Genomic DNA, 23,027 nt, shown 5'->3' on the forward strand with positions numbered 1-23,027 from the left:
CGCATTAAATGAAAATTTATTTCTTAAAATAATTTTTTTAGGAATTCTAACAAGTGTTTATCCGTTTCCCTTTTTGGCCTTAATCTGTTGGAATTGACTCGATTAATAAGCAGACCAAACAATTATGTCAAAAAATTAAAACATGCATAAAATCAACTTATAGAATCTGTTTCATTGTGCTATTAACTGGATATATAATTTTATATAATTATAATTTTTTAATGTGAAATAAGAGCTGAATTGCCGATAGAAACAATGAACGAATCTATAAAAATCATTACACAATGTCATAGCTATTTTAAATTTCAAGAGTGTAATATTTCATCTTAAAGAATCTATTTTATTTTGCTATGACCGGATATAATACTTGATTTTAATCAGAATTTTTTTTTTTGAAAAGTAAATGGAGATTTCATTGATAAGAATAGGAAGAGAGCTTCCCCTTTTCAGTATCCATGACGGGCTTAATTTTAATTAGAATTTTTAATATAAAGTAAGAGCCAGTTGCCCATAGACGCAATGAAAGATGTTATAATTATTGTCAAATTTCAAAGTTGTGATATTTCATCCCAAATCAGATATGCATATTCAAAATTTTAAAAATCACATGACTTAGATTTGAAAATTTATTGAATTACCAGCATTTGGACCCATACCGTTGCAAAGGGTATTTAAGTTGATGTCTAAGTCGGATAAGATTCAGACACTATGGCATATATAGAGATATTAAATTTCAACTTATTTTTAACCTAGAAATATTTTAATGTGGATCTTTATGATACATTGTAGGATGTATTTGAACGCCCTGAAAATGTCATAGTCCTTGGGGGTCCATGCCAAGGTTTTCCTTTATGAAAATGTCCTGAAGATGTTTTATTTTGCATGCTCAAGTTATAATCATCATGATAATTGTAACATATATTGATTCCTTTTATACCTTCCGCATTAATGAAATAAATTTCAAATGCAGGCATCCCTTTATACTCTCTCAAATGTACATGCTTATTGATGTTTTGATTGAATTGGAGAAAAAAGAAGGAATAGGAAAGGGAAGGGAAGGAAAGGGTTCCACTCTTTCTTATTCGAAAAACATTTGAAAGAGAAGGGGAGGGATACATATATCTCTACCAAGAAAAAAAAAATCCTTCAATTCTTTAAGTTTAAACCCTCCAAAAAAGTTGAAAGGATTGGGAGAGAAGTGGTTCACTTTTCATCTCCCTTAATTCCTTTTCCCAAACATTAGGTAAATGGACAAGTATTTGAACCATTAATTACTAAATTTAATATAGTAAAAGCATTCATTCATATTCACAATTTGTAAAACAAATCAAATCCCAATTATCATTACCTAGATGCAGTTTCTTTTACCCTTTTGTTACTCCTAATTAATTAACCTCAAGCTTAGATGAAATTGCCTAATTCGATTCCCACAAATTCTAGAAACAAATATAGAGTGATAATACCTTATTAACTATAGCAAAAAGAGGAGAAAAGAAAAACAAAAAGCGATATACTAGCATGCATTCAAAGTAGCAAGACAACTAAAAAAAACAAGGTTTCAATTATTGGAATGTTGTTTCCTTCACAATTTGAGATAAAAGCATGGATTAGTGTCTCAAGATAGATCAGGTACTGTTATGTATCTTTATACTAACATGTCCACATCTAGATTGACGAATTGGTCATAGACAGAATAAGAGAGAAGGAAACAGCAAAGTTGCCAATCCATTTCGGTGTGCATTTGTTAGTGTTCAAGATGAACTTGGCTTCTGCTGCAACTTTCTACCTTTAATTATCTAATCACTGACTTCTACGATTTTGAGAATATTGTAATTGGTTCCAAGTATATAATGTAACAATGTCGTATCGTGTGTATTTTGTTTCAGGAAATGACCTGCATGAAGACAAATTAAAGATAGTAATATCTTCTCATAACATGTATTATCAATGATACTTAATTTCCAAAGAGTCAAAGCCTATTTGTAGAATTGCCAACCTGCATTTGCAAATAATCAGCTGCCAACGCATTAATTTCCATGTGCAGCTCTAAGAACACAAGTTAAAATTCCAACTAAATATTTGACCAATTGCTAGTGTTCAAGTTGAACTTCTCTTCTGCTGCAACTTTCTGCCTTTAATCTGCCACTAATGATCTGACAAAGTACTTGGTGATACTAACCATATAATCCAAATCCACACTGAACATTATCTTTCATATCTCTCCCCATCAAAACTTGTAAAAATTAATAATTTCTCTCATAATAATGAAGTGGATTGCCTAGAAGGAAAGATGAAGATCCCAAATGAGGGCTAGGGCTAGGCTTTGGTGGTATAGTAGGACTGCACACTAGTAATCTTACCTAACCATAGTCTACTTTCTCCTTCGTTTCTTCTTTTTCCCCCTTTTGCATTAGAAAGTGTCAATGTGATTAACTTCTTCACAAATTTTACTCATTGTTCTTTTGTCCTTTAATAAACTAGGAGTCTAGGACTTTAAACTTCATTTCTTAATTTTTTATTTATATTTATATATTATAAATATAAATTAATCAATCTATCAAATTTTTTTATAAACAAAATATACGCTTTCTTATTAAATTTGTTCTACTATGATATCAAGTTAATGTTCAAAGCCTTAACAACATGCTTAGTTCACTTGAAGAAATAGAATGAGAATAAAATAGTTATTTCAAGGAAATAGAATAGGGAAAGAATAAATATTATATAGATCGATTTATAGGAATAGAATAACATAGAAATAGCTATCATTACTTATTCCCTTGTTTGGTTAGTAGGAATAATTTTAAGAATAGTTAAGGAATAATGGGTAAATGATAAAAATATCCTTCAGTAAAATTTATAAATTTTTAATTAAAAAACAAAAATACTATGATGAGAAAAAAATACTCTTTATTAAAATTAAAAAATTTATTTTTTTAAAAGATAAAAATATTCTAAGTAATAAAATCAAAATAACTTTTACTATAATTAAATAATATTTTCATCAAAATACAAATTCATTTTTTTTTATAATTTAATAATATTTTGCATTAGAAGATAATTAAACCTTTTATTATAATTAAATAATATTTAATATTAAAAGAAAAAATATATTCTTCATTAAATTTAAATAATACTAAATAATATTATTTATTACATTTATTATATTCAAATAATAATATTAAATAATATTCTTTAAAATATTTATTATAGATAAATAATATTAATATATTAAATAATATTTAAATAATTTTATTTCCTTTTTTTTGAATATGAAGTAAAAAATTTTGCGTCTTTTGTGCTTTAGAGAGAGGAGTGAAGAAGAGACAGAAAAAATAGATTTAGTATTTTTTTATAAGAAAATTTTTTTAATTGTAAAAAAATATATCTGTCTAATCAATTTTTTTTTTTATTCTCAACAATTTGGAATAGCCATTACCAGGCTTCTTTTATAATGGTTATTCTCAAGAATAGCTATTTCATTAAACCAAATGCAGCTTTATTTCAAAAATGAGAATAGAGAAAGAATGATTATTCCATTCCCCCCAACCAAGCATGCCCTAAGAGTTAAAGAACAGTAAGCTTTGCAAAGAACAAAACAAAGTTAAAAAGCAAATAAGCGTTGTAAATGCACAAGTGAAGAGAGAATATAACACTTATATCTTACATGTTTGACTAAGACATGTACTTAAATTGACAGATGTTAAACATATACTAAGTTCAACATGCACTACATAAGCAAACCAGCATTACATGAGCTGACTACCTTCTAGTTTATATAACCAGTACAACAAAGCAAAAAGATGGACAAATGTCCATTACTTAATTCAAAACAAACATGACTCAAGCTAGTTTTTATCTCAACACTCTTCCTAAACACTAACTTGGTGAACATTCAGTTTGTTTCTTAATTCTTCAAACCTGGGCAAAAATAGTGGTTTGGTCAAAATGCCCACAACTTGATTATTGGAGCTGCAGTGTTGAATGGATATCTCTTAGTTTTTCTCAGCTTCTCTCAAGGTATGGTATTTGACCATGATGTGTTTTGTCCTATTGTGAAAAACAGGATTCTTCACCATAGCAATGGCAAACTTATTGTCCACATACAATCGAGCTGGAGACACATGACGAAAACCAAGATCAACTAAGACTTTTCTCACCCAAATGGCTTGATTTGCAGCTATAGCTGCAGCAATATACTCTACTTCTATAGAGGATTGGGAAGTAGTCTCTTGTTTCTTTAAATTCTAGCAAAATGATCCATTCCCAAGAGAAAATACATAGCTTGAAGTACTTTTATTGTCATTAATGCACCTAGCCCAGTCATTGTCAAAAAATTCAACTAAATTATCTGATTTTGAATCAAAATAAGTAAAGTGAAAGCCTACACCAAATGTTCCTCTCAAATATCTAAAGACTCTTTTAATAGCTAAGAAGTGCTCTGTAATTGGAATTTGCATGAATCTTGATAGATAATTCACATCAACATCAGTTCAAGTCTTGATGTATAAATTTAAAGCAATGATCCTATCAAACTTCTAAATATTAAAGGATCTTCAAGTTTGGAACCCTTATTAACTGACAACTTCTCATTAGTAACAAGAAGAGTTCCAACAGGCATGCAACCACTCATTTTGAACTTGTTCAAAACTTCAATAATGTAATTTGATTGAGTTACATAGATCCCAGTATTACCTTGTGAAATCTGTAATACTAGGAAGTAGCTTATCTATCCAAGATCTATCATTCTGAATCCGTTTTGCATTTCTAATTTGAACTTTGTAATTCTTTCGGCATCTCCTCTTATAACCAACATGTCATCAATATATAATGAGATGATTAATAGATTTTGGTCACCTGTCTTCTATACATACAAAGTTGCTTCATTGCAGCTTTTTGGAAACCCCTGACTTCTTAAGTATTCATCAATCCTGTAGTACTAGGCACATGGTGTTGGTGTATTTTCAAAATCAAATATTATGTCACATAATGAAAAGCTATCTTAACTTAAAGGTTATGTCACATAAAGTTACATAATGTGACTATTGAATTGTAGGTAGGTTTTCGTGTGAATAGTTATGTTTCCTGATAAAATGATATCCAAAGATTATGAGACAAATTAAAAAAATGCCATAGCTCAAAAGTTTACATATAAAAAGTTATTGTTTCAAATTATAACTCAAAGATTATGTTTTATGGAATGAATAGTTTTATAGTTGTCCTTTCATAAGATGATTATTGAAACAATATCTTCATCCAAAGATTGTGTCTTGCAAAATGTAAAGATGTCTTTTAAACAAAATGGTGTCTTAATGAAAGGGTTGTGTCCTTGAAGAAGAGACACTTGCAAGCCTATATAAAGGGCTTGTTGCCAACCATTTTGTCAAAAACAAAACAAGAGCAGAAAAATCAAGAGAAAGAAAAGTGTTATGTTCTAGTAACATAAACACTTAAGTTCCTATCAACTACAAAAGCGTCCAAATTCTTTATAATTTACTTACTGCAGAAAGTAGGTTTTAAGGTTAAACAACTTTGCAATCCCTCGGGTGTATCTAGCAGTCTACTCTTATAAGTGCAAGATGAAGTTAGATGTTGGCTTCATTGTATCCCTAAAGTTATTCACATTATTCCCTTTTACATACTAAGTGATAGGGGTGAAATAAGTCTTAAAGATAGCGTCTATTGAAAGGCTTGCCTTGAAGTCAATTTGTCAGTTCCTTAAATTCCATCTAAACCCCATTTGCACCAACACGTGGTGCTTGCTTCAAGCCATAAAGGGCTTTTTGAAGCCTATATACCTTGCCTCTTTTAGATTCAATTTCAAAGCCATAAGGCTATTTAACAAAAATATCCTCCTGTAGGTCACCATTCAAGAAAGCAAATTTATGTCGAAATGAAATATTTGTCACTTGAACATAGCTAACATGGCTATCGGTAATTGAATGGTATCCATTCTAACAATTGGTGTGAATGTCTCATGGTAATCCACATCACATAATTGAGCAAAGCTTTTGACTACAAGCCTGACTTTAGGCGTGTTCAATGTATCATCAGAATTGACTTTCTTCCTGAACACCCACTTTACTCCAAGAACATGATGATGTTTAGGCTTACCAACTAAACTCCATGTCTCGTTAAGAGTTATACATTAAGCTCTTCTTTCATGGCTTCAATCCATTCAAAAGATTTGAATGCCTCTTCAGGTGGTGCAGGTTCAGACAAAGCCATATTACATCTTTCATAAATATCATACAATGATCGAGTGCCTCTCACAAGAGGCTCATTTACTATTTGCTCAGTATCAAGCTCATTAGTGATATTAGGATGAAAATCAACATTCCTTTCGAGACCATCAAAGGTTTACTCAGTCTAAACTTGTTTCAGCTCTCGGTTCCAATGTGAATTCTCATCAAATGTTAAATTTTTGCTCACTGATACTCTACCTAAATCAACTTGATATATTTTATAAGTTTTTGACTGTAAGGTATAACCAATGAAGATGCCCACTTTTGCCTTTGGCCATAATTTATCTCTGAGTTCATCTGGCACATGTTGACAGCAGATACTCCTACAAATCTTTAATTGATCAATAGAAGGCTTGTTGTCATACCAAACTTCATAGCGAGTTTTGTCATTGAGAGATTGAGTTATCAAGATATTTTGCAAATAAACTATAGTGCTGGCTACTTCAACCTAGAAGCTCTTTGCAAGCCTTTTTTCCATATAGAAGACATTTAAACATCTCAACAATAGTTCTATTTTTTCTCTCATTGACACCATTCTATTCAAGGTAGTGTGGAGCAGTTAATTGGTGAAGAATACCTTTTTTTCCAGATAACTTGTGAAATCTGAAAAAGTATATTCTCCTTCATTATCTGTCCTCAATGTGTTGATCTTGCAACTAGATTCATTCTCAACTCTGGCTTTAAACTTCTGGAACATTGAAAACACCTCTGATTTGTGCTTAATAAAATAAATTCAAGTCATTCTTGACATGTCATCAACGAAAATGGCAAAGAATCTGCTTCCACTTAGTGAAGACTCACTCATAAGACCAACAACATCAGAATGAACAAGATCTAACTTGTTAGTTGCTCTATTAGAACTTGCCTTTGGAAAAGGCTTCTTGGACGATTTGCCAAATTGACATGAGCTGCACACAGAACCAGATTTATGCAATATTCTCATGTCACACACATTTTTTTTGTTTTACTAGTAATCCAACTTATTAGGTAGGTTATATTTTCTACCAATCACAATCATAGTTTTGTATATATATAGGCCTTTATCAAGGCATCCATTTCCTTCAAGCATCTTGCCCTCCAATTCCTTTCTATGTGGCTCGCATACTAGGTGGCATCTTTTACCTAGATGGGAGCAACACCAAATCAAATCCATATTATATTTTGAAAAAAAATGTGGCTTACTAGATGACCACGATACCGTTGTTTGATTCAAAGATGATAATAAATATAAGTTACGTATCCTAACCTTGTAAAATGTTCTATTCGAACAGAAAGTAAACAAGGTGGATAAATCAAAATCCCTATGAAGAAGGAAATGAAATAAGATCATAGAGTGAGATTAATAACCCGACACTTATGTGAATTCGGGGACGAATTCTTTTTAAGTGGGGAAGATTGTAACACCCCATACCCTTAGTATAGAAGCCAGAGGAAAATTTTTAAATAAAATAATAATTATTAGATAAAATAATATTAAAATAATATCGATGTCAAATTAGTTACATTACATGAAGAACGTGTGATTTGTACAATTTGTATAAGTGGGGGAGAGAAATTCAGAAAAAAATTCTAAAGAAAGCTTTAGTGGGGCTCGCGTACCTTCATTAAATTAAGAGAGAAAGAGTAAGTATATATTTAGATATTATGGTGATACTTTGGTGGAGTATGAATTTGACATTTTATTTGTATAAGTGCAAAAGAAGAAAGATAGAAGAGAATTGAAATTAAAAGAATGATGGGAGGATCTAATTGAAAGGAATAAGATGTTGAAGGGTGGAATTGCAAATAATGAAAAGTTAAAGGGTGAAGTTGTAATTATCAAAAGTTGAAAAGATCAATTTGTAATTTATGAAAAGTTTGGAGGGTCAAATCGTAAATTAAAAAAATTGGGAGACCTATGTGCAATTTCACCATTTTAAGTTAAGAGAATATTTGATGTATATATTTTTATTTTGAAAAGCAAGATGAAATTTAAGGTGAATGCAAGTTAAATGCAAATGGAAATGAAATGATAAGGGAAACCATGGTTTGGCAAAGATAGCCGATGGAATTTAAAGACAAAGGTGTAATCATTACACTTGATTTGATTTAATAAGAAAAAGAAAGAATAAATTTTGTTGCATGATATCCTATTGATTTGAAGGAGGCCAAATAGTATTCAAGAGTGGAAAAATGCATGAAGCCTTATTGTGCTTGGCTACTCCATTTCTCTTAGTACCCGTGAGCCTATTTCTTGCCATTTTCCTATCATCAAGCTTCATTGCTCTTCGAAATCCACCTTGTTTGAAGAGATATGAGTTAGTTCTCATAGTGGTCAAGAAATACGAAAGAAAAAACTTTGGATCAAGAGGAAGAGAATATGGATGATCCACAGGTTCAACCAAATTATGGTAAGTAGAACTTTGATTTTGGTTATAGATTTCTTAAGAAAATGAATTAGTAATTGTGGAAAATTTTTTGTGGCAGCAAAGCTCTACAAGGTTTGAAGGAGAACAGTTGCATGCATGTCACCAAACCGTTGTTACATGGTGAAAATTGAGGTATAAAGAAAAGGGCTTTGGAGGAATATTGAAGTGCATGAAAGTCCAAGCCATTCCGAAGGTAAGCATGCAATGTCAATTGATTGTGCCATCTTGGGTACTATCTTGGGTACGGTTAGGAAGAATGCTTATACTAGTTATGAGTTTTGATGTTGTGTGAATGTAATGTTTTAAAAAAAGTAAAGGATAGAAAATTATGCATGTAAAGACTTGAGAATTCTTTGGTAAAGTTGCTGCCTATATATATATATGCAAAAGATTATTTGTGAGGGAATGCTAATTATAGCATGAATTGAACTATTTAGTTAATGGTTAGTACTTGAATGAGAAGGGGGAATAGGCTATAAAAGCATAAAGCTAAGTGTGGCAAGCTTAATAAAACTCTATAACGCTGTATAAGTCAACATTTTTGCTAAAGGGCCAGCTCTGGTACATTATTAAATTGGCAGCATAAACTTTCTTGCTCTATCTTAACACAATAGTTTAATACTTGGTTGTGAAGCATACTGTATATATATAGCACTCTATAACAGAGAGATTTGAGACCCAAGTTTCCTGGTTTTCATTTCTGTATAGACTAAACCTTCAGCTTCAAGATACAATGAAGGTGGCTGTGATCGGAGGTGGGATTGGTGGGCTGGTTTCAGCTTGCGTTCTTGCCAAAGCAGGTGCTAACGTTGTGGTGTATGAGAAAGAAGAGCAAGTAGGTGGCCAGGCCAAGACCTTCAATGGCATTGATTTAGACCTCGGTTTCATAACCTTCAATCCCGTAAGCTTTTGCTCTTAACTTGTTCCAATCTTTTCACTGTTTTATTTCCTTATTTTCCCTTTCTTCATCTCATGATTCTTCGCTCTTCAAACTGACTATTTTCAGCCTATAAAAAATCAAAAACCTTTTCTTCTTGTTTTCTGTTGAATGAGATCAGATAATAAGTCTAAGATTATCAGCAACTCGATCCCCTTGTCCAAAAAAAAAAATCTATATGTACCAAATTATTTATAGTAAGTTACCATGCATGAAAATATGTACGCAATAATCTTACTATTTTTGCACTATATGGATGATTTAACGGACAATATCCCTAGCTATCCTCCCCAGTCCCCCATGGGAGAAATAATTAACAGCTATTCAAATATTTTTCTTTTTAGTGCAAAGGGCATAAGATTTATCCCTTTCATTTAAAAATAAAAAATAAAAAGTTTTACCTAATTCCTATCAAAAATCATTTGAGCAAAGTCAAAGCATTTATATGTGTATACACAAAATGAGCAGATATTAAATCATATATATATATATATATATATATATATATATATATATATATATTGTAATAATTTTCTACATTGGCAGCTATATACTTTTCTGATTAATCTTTCTATATGTAGACTTGAAAATTTATGTTACTTCCCCAACAAACCACGACTTGTTTATTATAAAGAGCAATCTCCAACGCAATCAAAAGAAAAAATCTTCTACAGGTTGGAAATATGTCATAGTCGACAAGATCTTCTAATTATGCCATAAATAATTTAATTTGATTGTGATTTTTATTTATTATTTGAAATTTTATATTGATCTAAAATATAAATTATATATGAAGCAAGAAGCAAGGGAGCTTTTAAATGAAGCAACCGTTAAAAAAATTTTAAAAAATACCAATAAGTAGCAATAATTGTACAAATATAATACGTACACTGAAAACAATCAATAAAATAAACCAATCTATGATTCTGTTAATTAATTACTAATTTAATATTTCTTCCCATGTGATTGAAATTAAGGCTTAATTAATCTTTCTTATTTATTTAGCAAATTAAGAAACTCAAATTTTGTATATCATATATTTGGACTGATCAAGCTCAAAATTCCCAGTTCCAAGGCAAAAACCAAGTGTTTTTTGCAGACATATATCATATATCCATGTGACAAAGCAGTTGAGGACTTAGTAAAAATGAATGTCATCACAATCTGAATAATTTATCTTATATATATTCTCACACCTTTGTAATGTTTTTGTTGAGATTTTTCATCTTTGTTTTATATATATATATATATATAATTTATTTTCTGCGGCTGGGAAAATTATTGGTTAAAGTTTTGAACACCCATTGGCATTGAAAAATTCTTGCACTTAATATGAGATAATAATATTGAGGTAGATTGGTTAAGTAATTGGATAATTACAATGGCTGCAGGCAATGAATCCAAGTACTTTGGAGTTGTTTGATAGCCTTGGAGTAGATGTGGAGGCATGCAACATGTCATTCTCTGTAAGCCTTGACAACGGCCAGGACTATGAATGGGGCACTCGAAATGGGTTTTCGAGCTTGTTTGCTCAGAAGCAGAATGTGTTGAATCCATACTTTTGGAAAATGCTCAGGGAACTTATTAAGTTCAAGGATGATGTGATTAGGTAAATCATTCTCCCTATCTTTTCTGATAGACCTATGTATATTTGGCTATATCAAGATTTAGATGCAAAACACAACATGAACTGATGACTACATATATATATAACCCCACATTTTATATTTTTTGCTATAATCTCCTCTCTGAGTCATGACTTTCATTGGAATCATCGCAGTTATCTTCAAATGCTCGAAAACAACCCAGATATTGATGGCTATGAAACCTTGGGACAGTTTATTAAGTTGCGGGACTACTCTGAACCGTTTCAGAAGGCCTATCTTGTTAGTAAGCTGAAGCATTGCATGCCTCAGCTTTTGTAGTTGATTCAATTTGTTTTTCCCCATTTACTAGTGATGATGACAATGTCATTTCTTTTATATAGATCCCAATATGTTGTTCAATATGGTGCTGCACTGTGGAACAAGTCATGAGCTTTTCAGCCTTCTATACTCTTTCAATTTTTCGACGCTATCATCTACATCAGGTATATATATCCATTATTTTTCATTGTTAAGATTTCCATCCATAAATTCTTTCCTATGCTACTTGAGTTTTTCTTCATTATTTCCAATGTAAAGGAGTTTTCCTTGTCTAATTTGGTTTCTGATAGCAGCTACTTGGGCGCCCTCAATTGCTGACTGTCAGCAGACATTCATATTTTGCAAATAAGGTGCTGATCTATGGTTTCTTTGACTCCTCCAAGTTCCCATTTTAGTGTTTGTTGTAGGTTTTTTGATTCTATTCAAATAAAATCAGGTCAGAGAAATGCTGGAGAGCAGAGGATGTCAAATAAGAACTGGTTGTGAAATACGTTCTGTTCAGACCGATGATGATGGTAAAATACTTTACCTCATTAGGTACCGAATTCATCAAAAACAAAAAAAGTTTTACGCCAGACACTTTTCTGAAAAACAATGGTAGATAAACTATGAAAGAAAAACTGTCACTGACTGTCATGGATGCATACGTTTGAATAGCAAAAGCTTACATAACACATAGCAGAGGAAGGAAAAAGTGTAAATGTTCATCATCATGAGTATTCTTAAGCACAACTTTTTGGGTTTCTTGTTTTGGACATTAGCATTTTGCAATTTCTTCAGGCATTATCTGGATGAAAGGAAATATTTTCCTAGCAGAAACTTTAGGGAGATCCAAATCTAATTGAAAGAAGTCTTAGCAGGTAGCAACATTGTATTTGGAGATGGTTTCCAAGAAAAGTACAACGGATGCATAATGGCTGTTGATGCTCCAGCTGCCTTGAAATTACTAGGGAACCAAGCAACATTTGATGAACTGAGATTACTTGGTGCATTCCAATATGTCTACAGGTATCAATATTTCCTTAAGTCTAATTATTGTCCTTTTATTGCATAATATGAATTCATTTCCTGAAGATTAATCTTTACTTTTGAGTTTTGACTGCTTTTGAAGACTGTCAATACTCTTCCCAAAAGAAAAAAAAAAAGCCTCAGAACTAAATGTGCAGTGTTTTACCTCAAACTAAATGCTAGTAATGTATCAAAAGATAGTGACTGACAGCTACCTTTTAAAGCTAGTACTCCTGTTAGTAACTTCATGCGACAAAGCTAATAACGACCTTGTCAAATTATAAGATATATCCCCTTTCACTGTCAAGTGCTTAATATCCTTCTCTTTTTCCTATTTGATGGAAAGTGAGCTACTGAGATTGATCAACCTCTCATCATGTCAAGCTAATTAACTGCTGATGCAAAATTTGGTGACTCTGTTGGCAGTGATATTTTCTTTCATCGAGATGTTAAATTTATGCCCAAGAACTCATCAACATGGAGTGCTTTGAATTTTGTTAAAGGCGCAGAAAACAAGGCTTGCTTAACATACCTGCTCGATGTGCTACAGGTATGTAACAAGTTCATCTGTGTAAAAAGAAAAAAAGAAAATTGCATGTATAATCTTTCAATCTATCAGTTTGCTTCGATATTAAGATCTCACGATATTGAGTATACTGTCAATCAGGATGAGAAGTAAATTAGGAAACTTTCAGCTCTTTGAATGCTGTAATTGTTTCCTTGCTTAACAGGATGTTGGTGAAACAAGTGTACCATTTCTTGTAACCATTAATCCCGATCAAACACCAAAACAAACCTTGCATAAGTGGTCAACTGGCCATCCAATCGCATCTGTTGCTGCATCAAAAGCTTCTCTTCAGCTAAATCAGATCCAAGGGAAGAGGGGAATCTGGTTTTGTGGTGAGTTTTTCCGCCTAATTCATCTGGAGTACACACAGAGACAATATCTTTCGATCACATTTTCAGTCAGCTTTTTGTGGACCAAGATGCTTAACATACCTGGATTTTCTTGCCAGTGAAAATTTTGAGGATATTGCTCAATGACTCATCTAAATAACATGTTTAATATTTTTTCAGGATATGGCTTCCATGAAGACAAATTAAAGGTAGTGATTTCTGCTCATACCAAATAATATCAATGAATCAATTTTACCAGCTTCAGGTAAAAGCTTCTAAGTTTAGGCTGCAATATGCAGTTACATCTTCACTTATAGTCATTTCACATTTCATATTGACTACTCAAATCTGTTACATTGAGGGAAAGTTTCCTGTAATTCATTTTTGCTATTGCCATTATTTCTTTCAAGAATTATAGTTGCATCCAGTTTACAGCAAAGGCATAATTCTTCTCAGGCTGCTATGGTCACTGCAAATAATCTCCTGGGAAAGCAGTGTTCTGCTCTTAACCAGCCAAAACACATAGTACCCTCTTTCATGGAAACAGGAGCTCGTCTTTTCGTTACTAGATTCCTTGGACAATATATATCAACTGGCTGCATAACGTGAGTTCTTAAAACAATAAAAGTGCATCTTTCATATCATTTCTGTTGTTGCCTGTAATGATGTATGCATATTTCTTTGCTTAGAAGGATCCTCCCCCTCTTTATTAGTTATAATTTGGGTCATGCATTTTTCAAAGATGATGAACTCTTTGTTTGTGTTTCCAAAGATAATGTACATGAATTGAGGGGTTAGCTACACTATTTTGTGTCTCCAATCAGCATTGCAGATTGATTTCATTTCTATAGTCACAAAACCTTGTTATTGTCAAGTTTATTTTGACCTTTACTCTTTATTCTTCCTCTTCTCCTTGTCATAACTTTACCTCAAATGATGTTGCTGGTCTTTGCTATGTGCCGTGGCATCACCAGTATATTAGAGGAAGGGGGCACAGTTTTTACATTCAAGGGAAGCATGAGAAAGTGTTCTGTTAAAACTGTTCTGAAAGTTCACAATCCACAATTTTACTGGAAGGTACATCTTTGATAACCTTTCAGTTTTCACTACAAAAGAACCTTGTCTTCTTTTATGAAATCATCTCATTTTTCCTCCACAAAATTCCCACCACTACTTACAAGTATTACAAGTATTTTGCCAGGTTATGACAGAGGCTGGTTTAGGCCTTGCAGATGCCTTTATCAATGGAGATTTTTCTTTCACAGATAAAGAAGAAGGTCTTCTGAATCTTTTCATCGTAAGATAAGAGATCCAAATCAATAGCAAATCATATTTTTCTGATACACTTTATCAGCACCTAAATTTAGTTGCTATGCAGATACTCATTGCCAATGGAGATTCCAATTCTTCAGCCACAAGACTGAATAAAAAAAGGTTTGCTGCAATCTGCAAAGAACTTAAGACTAAAATTCTAGCATGATTCATATATAAAATCATTTCATTGATTATTTTCTTTGAGTTTGGCTTCAGAGGTTGGTGGACACCTTCATTTTTCACAGCTAGCATAGCATCTGCAAAGTATTTCTTCAAGCATGCCTTAAGGCAAAACAGTGTTACACAAGCTCGTAGGAACATTTCTCGCCATTATGATCTGGTACGAGATTATTTGCATGTGTAATGTCATTGCTTTTCCATGTTTAATTTGTCATTCAAGGGCATCTTTTATGATTTAGAGTATAACACTTTTATCTTCTAGCTTCATTACCAAGATCAGGGAACACATTATATGTAATGCAGTTGGACTTGACTTTAGGCTTATCAAGCAAGCTTACAGTTCTTCGCAAATTGTGTTTGCAGAGTAATGAACTTTTTGCTCTCTTCTTGGATGAAACAATGCAATACTCCAGTGGAATATTTAAGGTCAAGATAGCAATTTCTTTTTATGATTTTATTTGAGTAGTGCATCAACGGAGGAATGGTTTTAATACTATAATGAGACTTTGTTATGTTGGATTATTTCATAGAATGAAGATGAAGACTTGAAGGTTGCACAGCTAAGGAAAATGTCAAGTCTGATTGATAAAGTAAGAGTTCATAACTGTTTCATTCTGCATCTTCCTTTTCTTGCTCTTCTTATCTATTTCATTGCTTTCCTTTATCACAACATACAGGCAAGAATTGAGAAGCATCATGAAGTTCTGGACATCGGATGCGGTTGGGGAAGATTTGCCATTGAAGTTGTCAGACGAACCGGATGCAAATACACGGGCATCACTCTTTCAGAGGAACAACTGAAATTTGCAGAAGCAAAAGTAAAGGAAGCTGGTCTTCAGGTATCAATATGATCAATGACATTGGCCTGCAAAGCACACCTTTACTTTTTGTCCTTTGATGTTTTAGAATATATACACTTTTCTCCTCAAGTCCTTAATTACCTGCTTCATGATCAGGACAATATCAGATTTCTTCTTTGTGACTACCGCCAATTACCTGATACTCGCAAATATGACAGAATCATATCTTGGTGAGTCCTTCGGCCGCTTTCGTATTTACTAACATCCATGCAACAAATAATTGAGACTGACTGTCTATTGCCTTCTTCAGTGAGATGATAGAACATCTAGGCGATGAATATGTTGAACAGTTTTTCAGATGCTGCGAGTCAGCATTGGCAGAGGACGGGCTACTTGTGCTTCAGGTAAAATGATAATGACAGTGTGTTGGCCAAACTGTAGACTGATACACTGCTAATGGTTAAGACAGTTAAGACTGACGTACATTTCCCCAGTTCATATCAATACCGGAGGAGCGCTTCGAGGAGTACAGGCGAAGTTCAGACTTCATAAAGGAATATATCTTCCCTGGTGGATGCCTGCCTTCCCTGAATAGGATAGTAACTGGCATGGCTGCTGCATCCCGACTCTGGTAAAAGAAATCCATTGCTCTATCTCAGATTTACTTTTTCGTTTTGCCCTACATATGTTAATTCGAAGTAATGCAAGTGCAGTGTGGAGCATGTGGAAAACATCGGAATGAATTACTATCTAACACTGCGATGTTGGAGGAAGAATTTCCTGGAGAATCAGAGGTATGATGCTAGTTTAACGAAATCAGAACTGCAAAGATGAATTAATATGTTGTGTTTTTTTCCTCAGCAAAATTCTAGCTTTGGGGTTCGACGAGAAGTTCATGAGAACGTGGGAATATTATTTTGATTACTGTGCAGCTGGTTTTAGGACATATACACTTGGAGATTACCAGGTAGGAATTTATTCCACTTCCTGTTATGTGATAATCAGAAGTAAATTGTGACACCATTGATTCCTCATTGTAGGTTGTATTCTCACGCCCTGGCAATTACAAAGCACTTGGTTATCCATACCAAGGTTTTCCTTCAGCATACTAAACTGTGGCTGCGTCGAACCATCTACTCTAATTACTTACGCAACGTGCTTCTTAAATTTCCATTGTAATATTATTATCATAATTTGCTGAGAGCTTGAAATAAATTGTCATTACCCACAATAGGTGAGGCTTGCACTTTACAGCTATCCAGGGTGTACTAATGATAAATTTGAGTGCTTCCAGGACACCTGAACCCTCTGGTATCATCGTCAAGGGGCCAAAGTCTCAAACCCCTCCCTGCTAATAAATGCTTTTCAGCATTAAAATCCTAAAACTGAAAGGCTTCCACACCAGGCAGGATTTATTCTACGTTGCTAACTCAATTCAACTGCCTAGGAAGTTGACACTCAAAACTACTAAATCCCATTATTCATTGGGACTACCCGCGTCACCAGGCCATTAGTCTACCACCTCTATTTACATTAAGAATCAAATACTACCACCGAATACCATTCAGAAGAATTTAACCTATTTGCCTGTAGAAGGGAAGAATGAAGGGCCCCAGCATTAAATGTTTGGCAAATAATTCATTCCAAAACTAAAGGGAACTTTTAAGGACATACTTTTCTGATGCTCTCTATCAAATAATCAGAAATCACACAGTAAGATCTACTCCAAAGAATCAAAAGGCACACCTAGATAATTAGGGAACAATGAGATCTTGATCTGGCTACCAGCTTTGTGTCAACATACCCCAGGCTGTTTGCTTCAAAAATTCAATTCCATGTTGAATAAATCCCCCACAGAATCCCGAATGAAGATCAGGAACTTTTTGACTTCAAAAGCCAGGAATTTGCAGAGTCGGCAGCAACTGGATGGGGAAGGGTCTCTCTCAGGTTAATCAAAATTTCAACCGAGCAATCCTCTGCTGAATAAACCCCACACTGAACAACCCCCACCATGAAGCTCGGGTTCAGCCATGAGTGGACACTTTCACTCCACCTTTGAACTCTCGAGCATCTCTCCTCCTGTACAACACAAGGGCAAATACAGGGGGAAAATGATTATGCCATCCTCAAGTGTCAACTACCACTACGTTTATCGCTACCATTACGAACTGATCAACCCAAGTGACCCATAGCTCCACTGCTATCAGTAAAAATCCTTGGTACATCTTCGTACCCTACTTGTCATATCAAATCAAGCATAATTATCTATCATCAAATTTCCTAGATGATATAAATAACAATAAAATACTCAAAACAGCCAGACAACACAAATATAAGTTATATAAACTAATATAGCTTAAACACTACCGTAGATAAGAAAAGTACCGGAGCAGCAAGTAAACAAATATAAAGCAAGCCAAATTTAAACTACACTCAATAGCAAAACTAAATAAAGGCATCTATTATGCCTCAAAACTACTTATTATGACTAGCAAAATAGATACTGCAAACTACTGGGATTCAAGCAATCCAACCGGTCCCAGGGTGATTTGACATCCAACTTGAGCCTCTCCCGTTGCTGCTGAAAATAAGAAACCATCAAAACCACAAGAGCAGAGAGAACGCTATCCACAAAAGAGGTTGAGATCCAGTTGTCTTTCCAGTGATTGAATCACTGTTGTTGGGCTTGTCGGCCCTGAGCACCACTGTACCCACCACCATAACCGGCTTGTCCACCATGAGGCCCATTTGCCTGCGTGCCCCCATAATTTCCAGAACCTTGTGATGAATCAGACCTCCATGATGCATTTCCGTAACCTGAATTTCCATTTGCATCACTATATCCACTTCCCATGTAGCCACCACCACTCCCTTGTAGATCTCCTCCACCTGGACCAGAAGCATTACTATTTGGAGTACCACTGGAACGACCTCCAACAGCCCCATACCCAGCATTCCCATAAGATCCATCATTTCCACCATACCCACCATATCCATAACCTTGACTCCCGTACCCTGTTGCTCCAGTGGGAGATTGGCCGGTACCTGCAGAACCTGGACCACCACTACCAGCACCACCACCTGGGGCACCCCAAGGAGCAGCACTCCCATAACCCATAGTACCATAACCAGAAGGAGTTTGAGTACCCCATGAGCTTCTAGGGGCACCAGGTGGGCCACCTGCATAACCAGCATTGGGGTTCCCATAAGCTGCGCCTGCAGGGCCACCATAACCAGCACCAGCACCACCATAATTGCCATAACCACCATAACCAACACCATTATTAGCCGGACCATAACCATAACCAGGTGCACTATATCCCGACGAGCCATAAGGTGGAAAGCCAGCTCCAGTACTCTGGGGCTGCATGTACCTATTGGAGTCCATACGACCATCATAAGAACTCGCGTTCCCACCAGAAGCACCATAGCCCTGGTAACCTCCACCACCACCAGCACCACCACTCATAGTTCGGCTAAGCCCACCAGGATTGGCATCTTTAGGGAGGGCTCGCTTCACTTCAACTTGCTTGCCATTCAAATCGTGAAAACTCTTGTGCAAAACCCTATCAACTGCATCCTCAGCATCAAAGGAGATAAAACCAAATCCACGAGGCCGCTGAGTATTCTGGTCATACATGATTACTACATCAATTACATGACCATATGCCTCAAAGTATTGGCGAAACCCATCTTCAGTTAAGGTAGGAGGCAACCCTCCAACAAAAATCTTCTTGGTCCTAATATTTCCACCACTTCCTGAATTTCTACCCTGATTAAGATTTCCAGATCTAGCAGATGTTTGCTGCTCCTCTCTTGATAACGCCCTCTTTGCCTCAACCTGGGAAACAATTATCATGTATGATTATAATGGGGACTGACATTAAACAGCAGGCACGTGCAACAAGATACGCAGATAAAATCACAAACTTGGATGCAGTAGCATTCATGCAAATCACCAATATCAAGTAAATAATTTAAAGTTTTCATATTCAAGGGGGATCATTCATAACATTAAATTGATCCAAAAAACTTGCTTTTAAAAGAAATTCACCATGCAATATATGGACTAATACAAGACTCAGTTATTCCTGCAAGAAAGCAGCCTGAGATTCCATGCAGAAATTAATATCTCATTAGCCTTTGTTTCCTCTCAAATAATTCACCAGTGCACCTCAGCCACAATTTAAAAGCAAAAACAGTTGCTACGATAACCAAACAAGACCTTAACTACAGAATTCGTAACACAAGAATATAGCATGCATTATAAAAATCCAAGTAAAAACATAAAGCTCATAAAGTTCATAAATTTTATAATTAACAATAAAATACCACCGAACATGGAACAAAACAAATATCAAACGGTAAATCACAGAATACTCAATAATCAAAAAATCATATATCCATCTATACCCATCAAAAAACCTAAATTTATTTTCCACCTAAAATTAGCATTAAAAGGAAAAAATCCAGAAAACAGTAACCCTAAAGATACCCATAAAAAAAAAAAAAAGAAACCCAAAAGAATCTCACCGTTCTACCATCGATGGTGTGTTTTTCTTGAAGAACAGTATCGAGAACGGACGGATCTGAGAAGACAACGAATCCAAACCCCCGGGGTCTTCCGGTAACCTTATCTCTCATAACCACGGTCTGCAAAACGTTTCCATATTGGCCAAAGTATTCCCCTAACTTGTCCTCGCTTGTTTCCCATGATATCCCTCCAATAAACAACTTTCCCTGATCTGAATCCATCCCCCCCTTTACCTCTTCTTCTTCTTCTTCTTTCCTCTCTTCTGTTCTTCAAAATCTGAAAAAACAAATGAATCTTAAATCTTTTTTTGGGTAGGGTTTTTGGGGTTTGGGATTTGGGGAAGAAGAAGAAGAGAAGGGTTCGTGGGCGAATTTGGGGTTTGAGAGAGAAATTGCGGGTGAAGAGTGGGGGAGGAATAAAGCAGGGAAGGGGGGTGTGAGGGATGGGGGAAGTATGCGGATTGGACGGTGGAGATTGGGGGATATGTTAGACTGGACGGTTTCGATTTGATTTTAAGGGGAACTTTGGGTCGTCTCCTAGTGAAACATCCTTTAGGCTGATTTTGGAATATTGGCTGTTTTTGTTTGATATCTCATGTGATGTGCACGTGATCCAAACTTCTGATATTTTTCTGAACGTCATAAATACTTTTTTTATGGGATTTTTCATTTTTTTTTTTTTTTTGTGCATGGTTAAATACTAGTCGAAATAAATAGAAACGGGAAATGGAGATGTGAGGGTTCATATCCAAATTCCTTTTTAAAAGAGAAAAAGAAACAAAATATTCGAACTTAATTATTTTTAATTTTTAACAAACACAAATTAATTGCTCAAATGCGAAATTTCCAAATAAAATTTTTGTTTAGAAAGTATTAAAAAAAGGGAAAAAGAGTATCATATTTTCAATATTTTTCCCTTTTACTTGTTATTATTTTCTCTTGTTAATTATTCCCCTGTCTATCCAAAAAGGACAAAATCTCTCTAGCCATTTATTTTCTATATTTGTTCCATCTTTGAATTGAATTTGGATCATTGAATCCAAACACTCATTAGGCATCCCATGGAATCTGAGTTGTGCTTCCTTTTTTGGTGTTCACACATCCTGAAAATCAAAGAAAGCCTTTCTCTTTACGGAACTTTCCAAGGGTCCAACCAACGTTCTTATTTTTCGAAATCCCATTGGAGCCAATAACCCATTATACCCCATTCAAAATGTCCCCACATGAACCTGATTGGGGTAATTTATGTCATCCACCTCTTTGTCACCATCATGGTTGTAGCGTCATCAACGTTCTAACGGGGAGATTAGCATCAATTTGGGTTCAAGTAATCAAACCATAGTCCCTCTAGAGCAAGAACAAACAGTACCCTTTCAGTTTTCTAAAGTTAAGTTGCAAGCTGTTGAATACCATTTTACGATCAGACAATTGCAGCATCTCCAGCCTGATAAATAATTTGCGCAGGAATGCTAGCTATGAGGTTATAGGGGACGAGGCTGTGTTAAACTCAGCTTGTTCTCAAATAATATTGAAGAGAAGTACATAGATTTGATTGTTCCTGGACATGGTTGAAATGGAGTTTTGGGACTAACATTGCAGCAGCAGTAGAGTTGCTTGATCCCAGACCATGAGCCTGCTGCGCTGGTAAAACTCTACCAGCACCAAACTATCAGACGTTCAGGACTGCAGTTACTCCCATTCGTTGGTAGCAATTGACAAGCCATATATGAACAGAACTCTAGGTTTAAGTGATGACATTCTTACAATCTTTGGAGTTCCTTTCGCAATTCAAGTTTTGAAATTGTAATCACTGGCCTAGAAAGATGAAAGGTGTTTATGGTATGCTTAATAATTGTATAAGCTTCACCAAAATATTCTAAATGTACTAACACAATCTTGAAAATGGATTAAAAATGAGGCTGGGGAAGTTAATGCCTAGCACCAGAAGAGTCGTCATTGGTGGGAAGAGCTAGCTTGACTTCCAACCTGCTTGCCATTCAAATCACGAAATGTCTGGTGCCCTTTCAACTGCACCTTCCGAGTCCAAGGAAACAAACCCAAACCCCTGAGGCCGTCTATTATTCTGATCATGGATCATACATGATCATCTGTGGATTAAGTCACATGACCATAAGGTTCAAAGTATTGGCAAAATTCATCTTAATTTGGTAATTAAGGTATCAGGAAAACCTGCAAACACATATCTTCTTGATCCTCATACTTCAATCAGAATTTCTACCGGGACTGAGTTTCCCAGCTCTGTCAGACTGTTCCAGCTCGATTCGAGGCCTGACCCTCACCACATCAACCAAAAAACTATTAATATATATATATGTTACAGCGATCCGTAAATCAAATTAAAGCCTTCCTTTTCCTTTTAATCTCAACTTTTGTTCTCTGTCTCACGTTCTACCATCAATGGTGTGATTGTCTTTGAGAACAGTATCAAGAATTAAAGGGTCTGAAAAAACAATGAAACCAAAGACTCTGTGCCTCCTGGCACTGAACTTGTCTCTGATCAGCATAGTCTGCAAAACGTCACCATATCGGCTGGAGTACTCCTCGAGCTTATCCTCGTTTGTCTCCTCTGTAATCTACCTAACGAACAGCTTCTGCATATGATCTGAATCCATCTCTCTTTTTCCCATTTTTCTTTCTTTAGTTGTTACTCCCTTCCTTCTTCCTTAAATCAAAGTCTAAAACCCAGACAACCTGAAAACGTACTTGTGAGTTTATTTATTTATTGATCAAAATGGCGTTTGAAGGTGGTAGACATGGGG

The 23,027-nt window shown here is 34.8% G+C and overlaps 2 protein-coding genes across 3 annotated transcripts; one reads left to right on the forward strand and one right to left on the reverse strand.

Moving 5' to 3' along the window:
- The first annotated feature begins 9,363 nt into the window (after positions 1 to 9,363).
- LOC18603281 (uncharacterized) lies at positions 9,364 to 17,012 on the forward strand. The gene is made up of 24 exons (XM_007035159.3): positions 9,364 to 9,554; positions 10,982 to 11,199; positions 11,371 to 11,476; positions 11,578 to 11,679; positions 11,809 to 11,865; positions 11,952 to 12,030; positions 12,376 to 12,523; positions 12,950 to 13,073; positions 13,255 to 13,423; positions 13,601 to 13,629; positions 13,877 to 14,025; positions 14,395 to 14,497; positions 14,622 to 14,717; positions 14,799 to 14,854; positions 14,951 to 15,074; positions 15,278 to 15,340; positions 15,445 to 15,504; positions 15,592 to 15,753; positions 15,871 to 15,944; positions 16,025 to 16,118; positions 16,209 to 16,345; positions 16,428 to 16,508; positions 16,576 to 16,681; positions 16,755 to 17,012. The coding sequence occupies exons 1-24, from the start codon at positions 9,387 to 9,389 to the stop codon at positions 16,824 to 16,826; spliced, it is 2,577 nt and encodes an 858-aa protein (XP_007035221.3). The 5' UTR covers positions 9,364 to 9,386; the 3' UTR covers positions 16,827 to 17,012.
- A 320-nt stretch (positions 17,013 to 17,332) lies between these two features.
- On the reverse strand, positions 17,333 to 20,705 carry LOC18603282 (RNA-binding (RRM/RBD/RNP motifs) family protein). 2 transcript variants are annotated; one of them, XR_001927529.2, is made up of 3 exons: positions 20,248 to 20,705; positions 18,249 to 19,555; positions 17,333 to 17,793 (listed from the first exon to the last, which is right to left on the reverse strand). XR_001927529.2 is itself a non-coding variant. In XM_007035162.3 (2 exons), exons 1-2 carry the CDS (start codon positions 20,467 to 20,469, stop codon positions 18,386 to 18,388), a joined length of 1,392 nt encoding a protein of 463 aa, XP_007035224.3. In that variant the 5' UTR covers positions 20,470 to 20,705; the 3' UTR covers positions 18,031 to 18,385. The 2 variants fall into 2 exon arrangements, 1 of the variants encoding a protein (XP_007035224.3); XM_007035162.3 differs by lacking the exon at positions 17,333 to 17,793 and having other exon boundaries at positions 18,031 to 19,555.
- Between the last annotated feature and the right edge of the window lie 2,322 nt (positions 20,706 to 23,027).

This window comes from Theobroma cacao, chromosome 4 (assembly GCF_053813885.1).
Source record: "Theobroma cacao isolate CCN51 chromosome 4, ASM5381388v1, whole genome shotgun sequence".
Taxonomy (NCBI): Eukaryota; Viridiplantae; Streptophyta; class Magnoliopsida; order Malvales; family Malvaceae; genus Theobroma; species Theobroma cacao.